We start from the raw sequence: 16,695 nt of genomic DNA, 5'->3' as shown, positions 1-16,695 counted from the left end.
GCTGCTATTGAAATTCTCTGATGGACAGCGCAGGGGCATGCACACATGCCTACAGTGGAGCACCCATAGGGACATGCATCTTGAAGACCCATCATTATTGCACAAGGTAAGTCTCTTGCCACTGGTGACCACTCACCCCCTTTCTTCTCTAGGTGGGGAGCTTTAACCATTGTTACTGCACAAGCTGTGAGTAACTTTCTCTTCATCGTCCTAGAGACATGGTCAAAGACAATTTCCACCACATATGTCCCACGAAAGCTTATGCTCGTATACGTCTGTAAATCTATAAGGTGCCATAGGACTCTTTCTCTCGCTTTTTATAGATCCAGACTAACACAGCTACCCCTCTGATACATGGTCAAAGACAAGTTTTCCAAGTTATTTTGCAGCCTGGGGTCCAGAGAATGAGAAATATTGACATGTATTGAGATCTGATTCTCAATTGCCCTATTCATTGTGTAATCATTTATGCCTGTGTAAAGAAGGTGTAAAATGCTACTCTTCTCATTTGGTTGCAGTTTATACTCACAATTTATACTTTGCACAAATGTAAAAAACTACATAAATTGCAAGGCAATGGAAAACCTGGGCCCTTAAGTGTAGAAGGACGTGACTGCTTCATACTAGGAAGCAGCATCAAAATGTTAATGAACTTACAGATGTTAAGAGGGTATTTTTGGTTTTACCGTTAAAGTGTGCAAAATAGTAAAATTATATGCTAAAAATTACCATTGTGGATACAGTAATTTAAAATTCTTTTATATTTCTAGAGTTTTACCCAGAGTCTGAAAAGGAGAATATCCTTGAAAAATATATTTTATTCCTGTGGTGTGACCTATGAAATAGTATCCAATATACCAAAGGTAAATTATACTGCACTTCTTTACAATCTGTTAAAGGAGCAGAATGATATTTTGGGGCAGGATATATTGTTTGGATGGGAATTGAATATTCTGTTTTTGTTGATATGAAAAGAACTTGTTAGTTGTACATCTGAATTCCTCCAGGCCAAGTGAATCTGTATATAAGTTTTTATTTGAATAATGTGTAGAGTGTAGAAGATCTAGCCTGATGGGGGATTTTATTGATTTAGTTAACTTTTTTACTTTCTGGACTGAGAGCTTGGGTATCAGGTTTGAACAAACTATTACAGACATTTTAAAAATGTACTTTATTTCCTTTTGTACAACGTCATTATAAATATTTATGTATACAAGGCTGGTACCTAGTTTTAAACCCATTTAAAAAAAAACAACAGGATTTTAAAGGAAAATAATTTTTGGTATATATTTTCCTCATTCAGCACAACTAGGACTATTACTGAAAAATTGCTGACTTTCTCATTTTTACCATATAATTATAAAATAAATAAATTGGAATATAAATATTATGCTTACATTTCAGTGTATAGTATATAGAGCAGTATAAACAAGTCATTGTCTGTATGAAATTTTAGTTTGTACTGACTTTGCTAGTGCTTTTTATGTAGCCTGTTGTAAAACGAGGCAAATATCTAGATGAGTTGATGTACCCCCTGAAAGACCTCTGTGTACCCCCCGGGGTACATGTACCCTGGGTTGAGAACCACTGAACTAGGACATCTGAAAATAAAAGGCTGTAACCTGAAAAAGAGTGCTTGAAAGCTTGTCTCTCTCACCAACAGAAGTTGTTCCAATCAAAGATATTACCTTACCCATTTTGCTACCCTCACATAGTAGTAATTACAGTTTACAGTCTATGAAGATTATACAGACTATTTAAGAATCAGCAAGGAAGAGTTAATAGTCATGAAATAGTTAACCCATTACATTCACACTTTTTATTTTTCAGGTTAAACAGTCACATTTGGAGGGAGATGTAGTGTCTGATAAATATGGAGAGCTTTCCCCACCATGGGGCTGTTGTTGTTATATTCTTCCTTCTATATCAATACAGATTCTGGACAGTCTTAGTTCTGTGGAGTGAGCATTGATCAGTCTAGTCCTCAAAACTGAGAGATTCTGAATAATTGAATCATGCTGCATTTATATCAGTGGATCTCAAAAAATGTATCTATTTAAAAAAATCTTACAATTTATAATTTTAGGCTACAGAGGAAATTGAGGATCGTGAGACTCTGGCCCTGATGGCAGCAAGAACTGAGAATGAGGGTACATCTGATGGTGAAACTTATATAGAGAAATATACACGTGGCGTGTTGCAGGTGGAGAACATTCTAAGCCTTGAACGACTAAGGCAGGCAAGTAGCAAGGAAAGGAGATCCAATGGAAATCTTAAGACTCTCGGGAGATTTTGAGGAGGTGTTTGTGGTGAAAATAAGATTAAAAAAAGTCTAGCTAGATGGCAAAAGCACAATATGTGGACTTATGCAAGAGTGTACTTCAGCAAAATGGACAAATCTTGTCTTAAACATGCTGTTGTGTAGAGGAACTATAGCTTCAGTGAATTAGACAAAGGTCAAAATATTCCATCTTTTCACAGGCAGTGACAGTGAAAGAAGCACTCTCTACTAAGGCAAGACACATACGGAGGAGCATCAGCACACCAAATGTCCACAATGTAAGAAACTCTTTCTGAAATAGTGCTAGAGACATGGGTCTTTCTTTAATTTATAGAGTGGATAAAATGATTCCTAACCATTATCACACCAAGTGTCTATGTATTCTGAGCTATCACTAATAGAAGCTCTAGAACTGTCAGTATGAAGGGGGAATTGGGTCAAGATAATTATTTAATAGCAAAACAAAAATTAAAAAATCAAGGATTTTATCTAAAATCTGTCTCTCCTTCTATCAGGTGAATTTTGGTCTCAGGTGCCAGTTTTGGGTACCAGCTCAAAATCCCTGCATTACACTGGTGTGGTCAAAACAGTCTGCCCAGAAGTTTTTAAAGTTTTCACTTTTAAACAACTGATTTCATGTTTTTTCTAGTAAATTCTTTGAAGGGTCTTGCAGATCCCTATGACATCTATGAATACGATTTGCCCTTGTACTTACTTTATTCATTCTCCTGTGCAATTAAAACAGCAGTTCTATTAGCTGACTACATCACTGATGTAGACACATAGAGCAGGTCAGACTAAATGATCACATTGGTCCCTTCTGGCCTTATAATCTATGAATACAAGATATTTTGTCATACCTGTTCACTGGTGTCTTCTAGGTATCCTCTAGTCGATTAGATCTTTTTGATGAAGATGATAAGGTATGTAAATTTGGATTTTCAGAAGAATAAACTGCACAAATCTTCAATTCTCTTGTTTTTCTAAAAAAAAAAAGAAGCACCATAGCAGAAATGTATCCTTATCTGAATCTTTGATTCATATTACTTGTTCTCATTTAGGTGTGCCATTTTTAGTCATTTGGATGATACTTATTTGTAACCTAAGTAAAGCATAATTTTAGAAACTGACATGACATAACTAAGGGAGGGGGATTGGAAAGATGTAGGAGAATTTAGAACATATCCTTAGAGCCAGTCAACTTCCTATGCAGATCAGTGTGACTGAGGTCCTAGTCATACTGCAGATGAAACAATGCTATGAATACCCATGTTTTAAAATAATTATTGCAATCAGGGTCTACTATGGTCTCTCTGGTCAGCGTAAATAGGATTCTCTTCTCTTCTATGCTGCGGGGGAGAGAGTAGGAAGTAGTGTCTAGGATGCTTTTGTAGAGAATGCAGGGCCGCCCAGAGGATTCAGGGGGCCTGGGGACTTCAGCGGTGGGGGGGCCCCCGCTGCCGAATTGCCGCCGAAGACCCGGCACTTCGGCAGCGGGTCCCGGGGCGGAAGGACCCCCGCCGCGGGTCTTCAGAGCACTTCGGCAGCGGGTCCCGGAGCGGAAGGACCCTCCCACCGCGGGTCTTCAGGCCACTTTGGCGGCGGGTCCCAGAGCGGAAGGATCCCCCGCCACCGAATTGCTGCCGAAGACCCGGAGCGGAAGAAGGTCCGGGGGCCCGGGCCCCATGAGAGTTTTCCGGGGCCCCCGGAGCGAGTGAAGGACCCCACTCCAGGGGGCCCGAAAAACTCTCATGGGGGCCCCTGTGGGGCCCGGGGCCTGGGGCAAATTGCCCCCCTCTCCCCCCCCCCCCCCCGGCAGCCCTGAGAGAATGTGAGAGATTTCTGTATTATTTCTGTTAATATTATATATGCTTCAGTTTATCTTCTGGATATTAATTTTGCATAACTGCATGGACTTAAATCAAAGGAGGTTGTTAAGGGGAAACAAACAGGAAATTAAACTGACAGAGCAGAGATAAGATACCTCCAGAAAGAATAACAAGGGCTCTTAACAGAACAGTGGGGAACTATTAATTGGAAAATACCCACCTCCCTGGTTTCTGCCAGGCTAGCAGATTTATTTTGTTTTCAGACCTGAGCCTAACATAAAAGGGAACTAAGCCGTTAAAGCTCTCTGCATAGAGAGGAAAGGGGGTGAGCAGTGGCTGGCGGTGAGTGTTCAATAGAGAGACTGAGAGAATGCTGCAAGGGGCTGTCTCTCTCCCAGCCCAGGAGTAGGGGTGTTTAGGCTGAGTGGAACTTATCTAAACTTCATTCTTTCCTTGCAAGTTTAGGGTAAGATTCACATGTGTAGGCTGCCTTTCGGTATGTGTACACTGCAGTATGGGACTACAGCACATGTAGACATACCCTGGCTAGCTTTGCTCCAGGTAGCTAGAACAACAACAACAGTGCAGCTGTGATGGCAGTATAGGGGGTACAACCCCCTCTGGGAGCCTGGGTGTCCCCTCCTAGCCTGTGCTGCCATGGCTTCATTGCTATTGTTATTTAAGCTAGCTAGATCAAAGCCAGCGTCAGTATGTCTACATGTGCTGTGGTCACATCTTTGATTGCACTGTACACGCAGTCTTTGTTATTTTAACTCATGTCTCTGACTGCTGTGTACCTGTTGACTAATTAATACTTTGTAACCAGAAAATGTATGCAGTGTCACAGTTAAACCAGTACCTTTAAAATTGCATAGGTGAGGTAATTAAAAACTTTTGAACTTTGACTTTGCCTATTAGTTTATTTTTTGTCTTGATTAGTGTGCATTTTTTAAAATTCCTTAGGGTTGGTCAGAAAGCCACCTGGATATATCCGACTGTTCTTCCAGTTATCAAGATGTATCATGTTATGGTACTTTACCGAGGGATTCCCCTCGCAGAAATAAAGATGCTGGTGGTAAGTCTTTCAAATATATATGCCTTTTAAATTGTTCTTAGAGAAAAAAAAACAAAATATTGCAACAAGAGATTGAAAATAAAATGCAGGGTTCAAAGTTCATGTGCAGTGCACAGAGTCAATACTCTGGAAAAGTATCTGCTTAGTGAAGAGCCTAATTGAGACAGTATGGAAGCAAGGAGAGAAAAAGAGGAAGAGACCTCCAAGCAGGAAAAGAGAAGACACAAATGTGTTGAAGAAGCAAAAGAACAAGGCGAAAAGAAGTGAGAACCAAAATAAGGAGGGTTGGAAAGAACAAAAAAAGGGGTTTCTATATTGTTTTGTGCATTTAAAAAAATTAGTTACCGTGGCATGGATTTTATGGGAAGGTATCGCTTCAGTACTAACACTGACTCCATAGATGTCCTGGTTGCTTGCTTTTTGTGTGTCAGTATACTTATACCATCGACAATTTATTGCTTTGGATCAGATTGTAACAAGATATTGTGATTGGGGAGTGGAGGTATGGATTCCATTGAAAGTACAGAGCAGGGCAGAGAGCTACACGTGCTTATAGGGTCCTTTTAAAATTCTCTTTGGGTCTTCCTTGATTCTGTCACATAGTGTGTGAATGCAGGCTTAGCTCAGTGCAGAGCAACATCAGGGAGCCAAGCAGGGGAACGCTGAGACAGAGGAAGCAAATATCTGGTAATTGTGATTTCAAGGACAGAGAGTCTCTCTTGTGACCGAGGAGGAAAGGGGAAGTTGGGGAGCTTCTGCATCAGCCTGGAGGGAACAGCCTGTCCCATCCTGCAGTCCTATGCACGAGGCTGTTCCTTAAGGAGGAACAATCCCTCTCCCATGGAGCTCTATGCCACCCTCTTCTTGGGCCAGTGGCTAAATGCCACAGTTTCACCCTTTTTGTAACCAGAAACCTTCCTAATACACTGTTTGACCTTCCCTGACTATACATTATTCTCTTTGCATTTAAGATGGTGCAATAACTACACACAACTGAACTACTATGTTTTTGCTCTTCCCTTAGGTTGTATATCGGAGAATCCACATGCCTTAATGGCCAGCCCTTTTAAAGCATTTTCTCCTCAGCCACCAAAGTTTTTCAAACCCTTAATGCCTGTAAAAGAGGAGCATAAAAGAAAGATCCCTCTCGAAACTCGACCTCTGCTTAGCCAAGAGGTAAATTTTTTTTTTGAGTAAAGCAAAACTCTGAATCTTTCTTTATTTATGAGTAAAGAGTAATTTACTGTACCTAGCAAATGGTAGCATGTATCCATAGCATGAAAACTTTGTGATCCTGTGTTGGTAATGACTGGTGTGTGCTTCAAGGGTTGCTCTCTTTCATTGGAATTGGCCCAGTCTCACTTTTTTGGTAAGTATTTTTGTATGGAGTGTATTGGCTCTTTTTTTTTTTCTTTTTTTTTTTTAAACAATATTCATTTTTTCTTTGATTAAAAAAAAATGTGTCCCTTGAAAAATTTTTCTTGTATAAAACAGTGGCAGTCTTTTTTCAGAGTGGTGTTTTTAGGATATCCATAACTGACACCTTATTTCTAACCTAAAACACCATTCAGAAGATTGCACAAATTTCTTGTTAACTGTATTAACTTGAACCATGGTACGGTATGTGGTCTGCCTGTGTGTTTCACTTTAGTAAGATGTCCTTGTCACTTTCTAACTTGCATGGGTATAATACTATATTCAGCTGTCAGTGTCTTCTTTGTGTGATGTGTTGTGTGTCTTAACATTTTCAGAGCATGCCTTCAACTCAGGTACATAACGCTGGCTGTGTTGTGCCCTCAGGAAGTAATGCCAGCAGCATGCCAGTAGAAAACAATAGCATACATGAAGAGAAGATTGTAAGTTTGTATCTGTTTCTGTCATAATGCCTGGTGGTGGGTTTAAGGTCCTTTCACGGGCGATTATGCTACAGCTGCAGTGTGGGGAAGGTGATGTGCATTTGGTGTTTTTAATTTTTAAACTGGCTATTATAATGTACTGTTGCTTTCTTGTGAATATAATCTATAATTTGCAATAACTCAATTGATTCTTTGATCACTCATGTATAACCTATCGGGGGAAAAATCAGTTTTAAGGGTTGCAGTGTGCAAATGGTGAAATAGATGAAAGGTACTTTTAGCAAACCATATTGAAATCTTTCTAATGTACTCCGATTTTGTGACTGTACATCAAAGTAAATGGAATGTGATCCCATTTGGTGTAAGTTATCTTGCATTTAGTGGTGGGCCCATTTTGAAAGCTTCAAGTTGCCTGATGTTGAAGTGCTGTGGCTAAAATAAGATTGCAGATCTTAATTAACAGACAACCCTGTCTTCGCCATTTTTAGATTGTGGAAATTGTTTATTTTTCAGTAGCCTGGTTAAATTTTTAAATGCTACCCCCGCTAGCGCAGCTTCTATGAAAGGTGTTTCAGCATTTTTCTTGTACGGTAGATAGGGCTGTAGGACTTGGCTGTTAGCACATGCTTCAGTCTGAAAGTTGGTATGCAAATTCAAAACTTGAAAACTATTGGGAGGAGGAGGTTTAACAGTCCTGTAGACCTCAGAGCATGTGCTGCCAAAAATTCCTCCTATTCTGTAGATTCTTGCTTTCCTACTGTATAACTCTAGTATGGCTTGTTTTGTCTGGATGGGTTTTTTAATGAAATTTTATAGGCCCTTACCCTCAAGTAGACTTGGCCTTTTGGTGTTTACATTTGAAAAATGGCTGCTGTTCATGGGAGTAGCTGATTTTTTTTAATTCTACATCATGTTACAGTTCCATAGCATAGTGTGTGTCAGCAATCAGCACTTGTGAACTGTGGGTCATTGACTTGAATACCATGAAGGGAAGAGAGGCAGGTTAAAACTCAAGGAGTCCATTAGAAAAATGTATAATTTAAGGTCCGATAGGGACTGAAATAACTTAATTTGCACAAATTCCCTAACAACTTCTTAACAATATAGCTTCCCAGAGCTAAAATAAAACTCCCAGTGCTACAGGAGGTCTGTGCTGAGGGTGGGCTCCCAGGCTAGGCTAAATCTTTCAAAGCTAAAATAGAGCTATGCCTGAACCTGGCTGGAGTGGATGTTACAAGCTAGAGCAAACCTTTGGCTAAGCTGGGCTCCCAGAATGATTTCAGTGTTTGAGTTATGGCAGGCTTCATAGCTCGTTAGCCCACTCTACTAAACTTCAGCCAATCTGATCCCCTCCACCTGACTCACAATGAAGACTCCCAGCTAACAACAAACACACTGATTCCTCCATCACACATAGACTGATGTAATTAACATGGCCAGGTCCTCAGCTGGTGTACCTATTGGGTTCCGGGAAGCGGGCGGGTGAAAGCCCGCCCACTGCTGAAGGACCCGCCCCCCCCCAGCCTAACGGGAGGATCTACGTGACCTGGAAACCAACTGATTTCGGGGGACAACTAATGAAATAACAGGGACAGGAGTGCGGTCAAAGGGTCAAAAGAAGGGAGCCTGACGGGGACACCGAGCAGAGAACCCCAGACAGCGCCCACTGCTCCTCAAAGGCATCAAGGGGAGCCAGTGGACGCCGCCCAGAGGAACTCTGCCCGGATACGTGAACGGACAGAGAATCGGAAACAGGCCCCACAGTCACAGGAGTCTCCAGCGGCCAACCTCCTCTCCCTGGTTTTGTAAATAGGCAGGTTTACAGTTCTAAAAGAAGCTGCCGATAGCACTGTAGGCCTGGATCTGTGAATAGTTGAGTGCCACATCAGATATGACACCTCAGCAACATCTTGCAGGATTAGACTGCATATAAATAACAAGAATTCTAAATGAAGACTGAATATGTATTTATAAAATGGACAGCTGATTTTTTTCTTTTTTTAACTAGGGTAAAATGTTACATATTTTTAAACATGTTTACGTGACATTTGATTGGCCTGGCTCAGAAATTCTCACATTCTGTGGGGGGTATAGATTTGATTTTTGTCTTTTTAAGCTCCTTTCATAACATTGAAAAATAAATGAAAAATAAATAGACCTTGAACCACAAACGACAATATTAACATTAAGGATTTGGCCTAAATCTTCAAAAAGCAAGGCAATATGGCATTAAACCTAAAACATAAGATAACTGGCATATATTGTATGTATGTGCTGCAATACATGTGTGTAGTGGCATGAAATAAGGTTAGATTAAATGTTTGAATATTGTGTGGGCATTTCAAAGCTGTTTGCAATTAACATTTCTAATCTTGTTCCAGCAGATTTCATACCCGTAGTGGGCAATAAACTTGGTGCTGTGAAAATTAAATTACACCTGCGGCGTAACCACTAAATAATGTGTGCTTTGTTTGAAATTAGTAACACAATAGCTGGGAGTCTAAGGGCTACTTGTGACCCCTAAATTAAGAATTTTGGCACTTTCAGATACTTGGATTTATCTCTGCTAAATTCAGAGAAGGCATAAAAGGCTCTTCACATCAGCAAGATATCACAGTTTTACTGTGCTGTCACTTCTCGTTCTCTGAATCCCTGTGCTATTGCTGCTCCCCTATTAACTACTTGCAGTTCTTTCTTCTTCATTTCTGCTGCCACATGCTTCTTACCATTTCTCTTGAGTCTGTTTTTGGTGCTGCCGGCTTCTTTTGCTTTTCTTGACACCTGGCTGGTGCTCCTTTCCAACCATGTTCTTCAGGGATTCCCTTTTTGGTTCTTATTTTGTTGATGACATAGGCTAGTTTCTAATTCAGATTTTCTATGGAAAATTATGCAGTAGCTCATATTAAACTACATATGTTATGAGCAAACGTATAATATTTGCTAGGAAAATAGTGTTTTCCTTTAATGTTTTGAAAATAACCCTAACTCTGTCCCTTTGGGTGGTATGCGTTATTTGGAGGGTCTTTTACTGTATAATCACACAATTGTAGACAATGTGATGTGCTATTCAGCTGTTATAAACTATGTTTTCTTCTTCGAATGTTTGCTCATGTGCATTCCACAGTAGGTGTGCGTGCTCGCCATGTGCACCGGTGATGGAAGTCTTTCCCCTAGCAGTACCCGTAGGGGAGCGACCCCTGGAGTGGCGCCTCTATGGCACGGTATAAGGGGTGCTGTGCGCTCCCCCCACCCTCAGTTCCTTCTTGCCGCCAGTGAAAGTTCCTTCTTGCCGCCAGTGAAGGTGCATTGGAACTGCTCTGCTCCAGCTTGACTGCAGCTTTCCTCTTGAACTCTTGTTCATTCATAGTTAGTAGATTAGTGTTAGTTTAGTTTTGTGCACCCGGGTCGGGGCATGCCCCCTGCCCCGGGCTTTAAGTCATGCGACACTTGCAGGCGGCCAATGTCGATGCACGCGGACTGTTTACACTGTCTGGGGGAAACCCATCTCAGCGATCGCTGCAAGATTTGCAGATCTTTCAAGCCTCAGACCAAGAAGGAAAGGGACATTTGGTTCCGAGCCATTCTGATAGAGTCGGTGTTGACCCCAACTCCGGTGCGCCGCTCCGAGTCGACACCGGGTACCGCGGTGTCGGTGCGCGGCAACCCTTTGGTGCCTTCCACCAGTTGGCACTGCTCCCCGGCCGCGGGACATGCCAAGAAGGCTAATAAGAAGTCTTCTCCGCCAAGACACTGGAGCAAGACCGGGGGAGAGACTAGACCCACGTTGAGCAGTTCTTGATCCCTGTTGGCCTCCAGGCCTCCGACTCAGGTTGTAGTAGCCCGGCTCACTCGGCGCAGGCCTCCCTGGATGTCCGGGTGTCCTCCACGTCAGAGGACCTGCAAGCGGCCCGGGACGTTATGTCTCTGCCAGTACCAGGGGCACCGCCACCGTTGGCTCTCCGGTCCAGAGGCAGGCCACCGCTTGGATCTCCACAGTCGTCGCCTGGTCGGTACTGTTCGCAGTCAAGGGAATGTTCCCGATGCTGTTCGCCGCTCAGCGACCGCCCCATGCGCAGTCCACATCAGTCCCCATCGACCCGCACCAGGTTGTTCTGACTGACAGGGGTTCCAGCCACCGCTCTGCCTCGAGGGACCGTAGACCTCGCGAGGGGAGCGGGCCCCGTCGAGACCGGGACAGACGGCACCGGAGGTCCTCATCTCCGAGAGGCTACCATAACCCGTCGCAATACGGGCGTCAACGCCATTCCCGTTCTCCATCTCTCTCCAGGACCCTGCCACGGCACCGCTCCCACAGTCCCAGGCGTCGATCGCCGGCGTGGATCCGCCTGCCGGAACAGATCGCAGAGCAGCTGCTACTGGTGGTACCGCTCCTCCATGTCGGGATCAAGGTCTCATGGTCTGCACTGTTCCTGATGCCACCGCTCCTCCCAGTCCAGGGACAGCGGCAGGTCGTACGCCAGCCCGGCCCTCCCTTCGTAGTCGTCAGTCGATTGGACAGGCTAGTCAGGCTGAACAGCCTGCTCCGCCGGTGCCACAGGAGTGGCACTGGGCTCCTTGGCCAGCACCGTAGTACCAATGGGCCCCGTTGCCCCCGACGCAGCCCCTGATGGGGGCTCGCTCGGTGGCTGGAGCCTCGGAGAGACCGTCGGCCTCCCTTTCCCGGCCTCCCAGAAAGGAGTCAATGGGGCGTGCATCTTCGGTTTCGTGCCCGGAAGGCGACCAAGTGGTGGGACCTCTGGTACTGGTCAGAGTACCGCACCTGCATCCTCATCCTCCCCTGATGAGGCGATTACGGTCCCTCCTCCCCCTGTTCCGCAGGAGGACTCTAAGGCCCACCAGCAACTATTGAAAAGGGTGGCATCGAGCCTCAACCTTCAGGCCGAGGAGGTGGAAGAACCCTCGGACTCCCTCTTTAGCGTCCTCTTGGCACCGGGCAGAGTGGCCCTCCCACTCCACGAAGGGGTGGCAAAAATTTCAAATGCCTTGTGGCAAACCCCAGCTTCCTTGCCCCCCATCTCTAAGAGAGCGGAACGGAAGTACTTTGTGCCCACCAAGGGGCATGAATACCTGTACACCCACCCTGCCCCCAACTCCCTGGTGGTCAAGTCGGTCAACCACAGGGGGAGGCAGGGCAAACCAGTCCCTACTCCGAAAAATAGACTCAAGGAGGCTGGACTTATTTGGGAGAAAGGTTTATTCATCTTTGGGTTTTCAGTTACAGGTGGCGAACCATCAGGCCCACCTGGGTCGGTATGCGTTCAATTTGTGGGGCTCTCTGCCCAAATTCGAGGACTCCCTCCAGGAGCGTGACAAGAAGGAGTTCAAAGCTCTGGTGGAGGAGGGTACAGCGGCTGCCAGGGCAACCCTGCAGGCAGCATCTGATCTGCAGATACGGCTGCAAGGTCTATGGCCTCCACAGTGTCCATGAGGAGGGTGTTGTTGCTCCTGCTGACTGGGCTGTCCAGTGAGGTGCAGAACTCCTTGCAGGACCTTCCGTTCGATGGCAAGGCCCTCTTTGCGGAACAGATGGATGTGAAATTGCATGGCCTGAAGGATTCCCGCACATTGCTTAAGACACTTGGCCTCTACATTCTGGCGCCGGCCAGGGTCAAGTTTAAGCCTCAGCAGGCTCCCATCCAGGCCACCCACTCTAAATATGAGCCCCCTTATAAAAAGTCACGGGACTATAAGAAACGCCCGCAGAGGCACTCCCGGTCTGCCCCCCAGCCTGGGCTCTCCAAGGGCAAACAGGCAGAGAAATGTCAGTTTTGACGGGATGCCCGGGGGCGACTGACTTACCGGTTCATACCAGGGATCCACCCACAATAAAGTTTCCCTTCTCCAACCAGTTTTGTGCTTTTCTCCTGGAGTGGTCGCGTCTGACTTCGGACCGTTGAGTCCTCAACACTGTCTCCCAGGGCTACACCCTCCAGTTTACTTCTACCCCGCCCAACCACTCTCCGTCCCCATCCCTGGCGGACCCCTCTTACAAGGCTCTGCTCGAGCAGGAGGTGGGGCGGCTCCTTGGCTTAGGAGCGGTGGAAGTAGTGCCAGCGGAGTTCAAACGCAAGGGGTACTACTCCTGCTATTTCCTTATCCCGAAGGCCAAAGGGGGGCTCAGGCCCATCCTGGACCTGCAAGGCCTGAACCAGTATATGGTGAAGCTCAAGTTCCACATGGTCTCTCTGGCCTCCATCATCCCCTCCCTGGACCCTGGCTGCCCTCGATCTGCAGGACACGTACTTCCACATTCATATATTCGAGGGACACAGGCGCTTCCTCCGTTTCATGGTTGGGCAGGAGCACTACCAATTTATGGTCCTCCCGTTTGGCCTGTCCACTGCTCCCAGGGTATTCACAAAGTGCATGTCTGTGGTGGCGGCCTACTTCAGACATCATGGGGTTCAGATCTTCCCCTACCTGGACGACTGGCTGGTCAAGGGCAGCTCCCGGTCGCAGGAGCGGAATCACATGGCGCTCCTCCTGTCCACGTGCGCCACTCTGGGCCTGTTGGTAAATGACACCAAGTCCACGTTAGTCCCGGTGCAGCGCATAGAGTTTATTGGGGCAGTCCTGGATGTGACATCAGCCAGGGCCTCCCTCCCACCATACAGATTCGAGACCCTGAAAGGGCTCATCGACAGTCGCAAGGTTCCCTGTGACCACAGCCAGAGCGTGCCTCCAGCTCCTGGGTCACATGTCGGCATGCACATATGTGGTTCCCCACACCAGACTCAGGCTGTGGCCCCTCCAGCTCTGGCTGGCCTCAGTGTTCTCCCAGTCCAGAGACAGGATGGACAAAGTCCTCACTGTGCCCGAGCCGGTGATCGCCTCCCTACAATGGTGGTCCTCCCCGGGGAACATGCTCCATGGGGTCCCGTTCAGAGGCAAGCCCCCATCGGTGGAGCTGGTGACTGACACATTGGACCTGGGGCGGGAAGCTCATGTGGGGAACGTTCAGACCAAAGATCTGTGGTCTGCGCAGGACCTTGCCCTATATATAAATGTCAAAGAACTCAGGGCGGTCCGGCTGGCATGTGTGGCCTTCCGCTCGCACCTGGAGGGCAGAGTGGGCAGGATTCTCACAGACAACACGGCCTCGATGTTTTACATCAACAGGCAAGGCAGAGCCCGCTCCTCTGCCCTCTGCCAGGAAGCCCTCGGGCTGTGGGACTTCTGTATAGCCCACGACATTTGCCTAAAGGCCCGCCACTTACCGGGTGCCCAGAACTCACGGGCAGATCGCCTGAGCCGAGACTTCTCTTCTCAGCACGAGTAGTCACTACACCCAGAGGTGGTGCACAGGATTTTCCAAAAGTGGAGAATTCCCCCAGGGGACCTGTTCGCGACTCAGCAGAACCACCGGTGTCCCCGTTTCTGCTCGGGGAGATGGGGATTGGGAGTGGGTGCCATCTCCAATGCCTTCCTCCTATCCTGGTCGGGCCAGCTTCTCTATGCCTTCCACCTGATCCCGCTGATTGGCAAGGTCTTGGAGAAGATAAAAATGGACAGGGCCTGGGTCCTCCTGATTGCCCTGGTGTGGCCCAGGCAACAATGGTTAGGCCGGGAGGAAAGGACTTACTCAGCAGGGGTTCAGCGCGTCCTCTTGGAAAGCAGGCAACCCTCCACGCGCCAAGCCTACTTGGCGAAGTGGTCTCGATTTTCCCAGTGGGCAGCTGAGCGGGCCGTTTTGCCCGTGGCTGCTCTGATCCAACTCATTTTAGACTACCTTCTTCACCTTAGGGCCCAGGGCCTTGTGCCCTCGTCCGTCAAGGTGCACTTGGCAGCCATCTCGGCCTTCCACCCGCCAGTGCAGGGGCACATGGTATTCTCCCATGCCATGACTGGCCGATTCCTTAAGGGATTGGATCATCTCTTCCCGTATGTTAGGCCCCCAGTCCCGCAGTAGGACCTAAACTTGGTGCTGGCCCGGTTGACAGGTCCCCCTTTTGAGCCACTAGCTACATGCTCCTGATTGCACCTCTCATGGAAGGTAGCCTTCCTGGTGGCAATCACGTCAGCTAGGCGGGTCTCAGAACTCAGGGCCCTGACCTCCGAGCCCCCGTACCTGGTGTTCCATAAGGATAAGGTCCAGCTCCGCCCACACCCTTCGTTCCTCCCTAAGGTGGTCTCCGCCTACCAAATTGGTCAGGTCATCTTCCTGCTGGTTCTCTGCCCCAAGCCCAATGCGTCCAGTGAGGAGCGCCGCCTCCACATGCTGGATGTAAGACGGGCTCTGGCCTTTTACCTGGAGCGGACTAAGCCATTCAGGAAGTCTTCGCAGCTGTTCATCGCTTCAGCTGAATGCATGAGGGGTCGGCCGAACTCCACTCAGCAGCTCTCCAACTGGATCACCTCGTGTATCCGTACCTGTTAAGATCTGGCAGGAATCTCCCCACCATCAATTGTGAGGGCACACTCGACTAGGGTGCAAGCCTCATCGGCTGCCTTTTTAGACCATGTCCCCATTCAGGACGTTTGCAGGGCTGCCACATGGTCTTCTGTTCACACGTTCACCTTGCATTATGCGAGCGTCTCCTGAACCAGGGAAGACACCAGGTTCGGCAGGGTACGGCTCCGTCCCGAAAGTCTGTGAACTCCTACCCACCTCCAACAGATATAGCTTGGAATCGCCTATTGTGGAATGCACATGAGCAATCACTCGAAGAAGAAAAGATAGTTACCTTTTCCGTAACTGGTGTTCTTCGAGATGTGTTGCTCATGTCCATTCCACATCCCGTCTTCCTTCCCCTCTGTCGGAGTTGTCTGGCAAGAAGAAACTGAGGGTGGGGGGAGCGTGCAGCAGCACCCCTTATACCACGCCATAGAGGCACCACTCCAGGAGTCCTTAGGGGCGCTCCCTTACGGGTGCTGCTAGGGGAAAAACTTCTGGCACCAGTGCACGTGGCGAGCATGCACACCTATTGTGCAATGAAAATGAGTAACACATCTCAAAGAATACCAGTTATGGAAAAGGTAACTGTCTTTTCTATAACCATAGATGTTCATAAAGTATGAAGGAGAAATATTTTATGCTCTTAAAGTACTTCTCTAATAAGACTAAAAATAAATTGAACTGTATACTAATGATTTGTAATATCTGCACTTTCTTCCACTCTTAAATGTACACATGTAACATTTTTCAATATTGTCTATACAGCATAATGTGTGACCATGTAAGGAAAGAACATTACACATAAGTGTAAGGAAGCTGAGTAAAAGATGCTGTTAGAATTTTAGTTCTGAAGTTCCTAATAAATTTCTTCTAAAGGAAAGAACATTAACAGGAAAATATATTAAATAAAAAGTGTAGCGGGGGAGTGTAAGCAGAGCTACTGAAAAAAGTTTCATAGGAGATTAAATATCAGATAATCTGTGATGCACAAGACAGACGTGTTTTACACACTATGCATGTTCATGGGAGGGGTATTATCCAATTGTGGCCAGGCCTAATTTTGCTTAGATTATAAGAGGTGACAACTTCTCAACCCATGGAAGTAGAGTGGCTTTTTGTAGTTTTGTCTATTTAAGGCATGGAGTGAAATCCTGGTCTCATTGAAGTCAATAAGGATTTTGCTATTGACTTTGGTAGGGTCAGGATTTCACCCCGAAGAACAAGATTATAGGAGCAGA

At 46.3% G+C, this 16,695-nt stretch overlaps 1 protein-coding gene across 4 annotated transcripts in view; it reads left to right on the top strand.

Annotated features, from left to right (window-relative positions):
- The window catches only part of KIF13A (kinesin family member 13A), a 204,959-nt gene that overhangs the window by 180,774 nt on the left and 7,490 nt on the right, over nt 1-16,695 (top strand). For 2 of the 4 annotated variants that reach the window (XM_024217417.1, XM_024217410.1), the window contains 7 exons: nt 771-863; nt 2,087-2,239; nt 2,482-2,559; nt 3,163-3,204; nt 5,074-5,185; nt 6,210-6,361; nt 6,937-7,041. In XM_024217417.1, coding sequence (XP_024073185.1) covers nt 771-863; nt 2,087-2,239; nt 2,482-2,559; nt 3,163-3,204; nt 5,074-5,185; nt 6,210-6,361; nt 6,937-7,041 — 735 coding nt within the window. The remainder of the gene's footprint in view (nt 1-770; nt 864-2,086; nt 2,240-2,481; nt 2,560-3,162; nt 3,205-5,073; nt 5,186-6,209; nt 6,362-6,936; nt 7,042-16,695) is intronic. The other 2 variants (XM_024217442.1, XM_024217426.1) reach the window with 1 other exon arrangement.

The sequence above is a fragment of the Terrapene carolina genome, unplaced genomic scaffold, assembly GCF_002925995.2.
Source record: "Terrapene carolina triunguis isolate 2854851 unplaced genomic scaffold, T_m_triunguis-2.0 Scaffold58, whole genome shotgun sequence".
Lineage (NCBI taxonomy): Eukaryota > Metazoa > Chordata > Testudines > Emydidae > Terrapene > Terrapene triunguis.
This window is presented reverse-complemented; position numbering and strand designations above follow the sequence as displayed.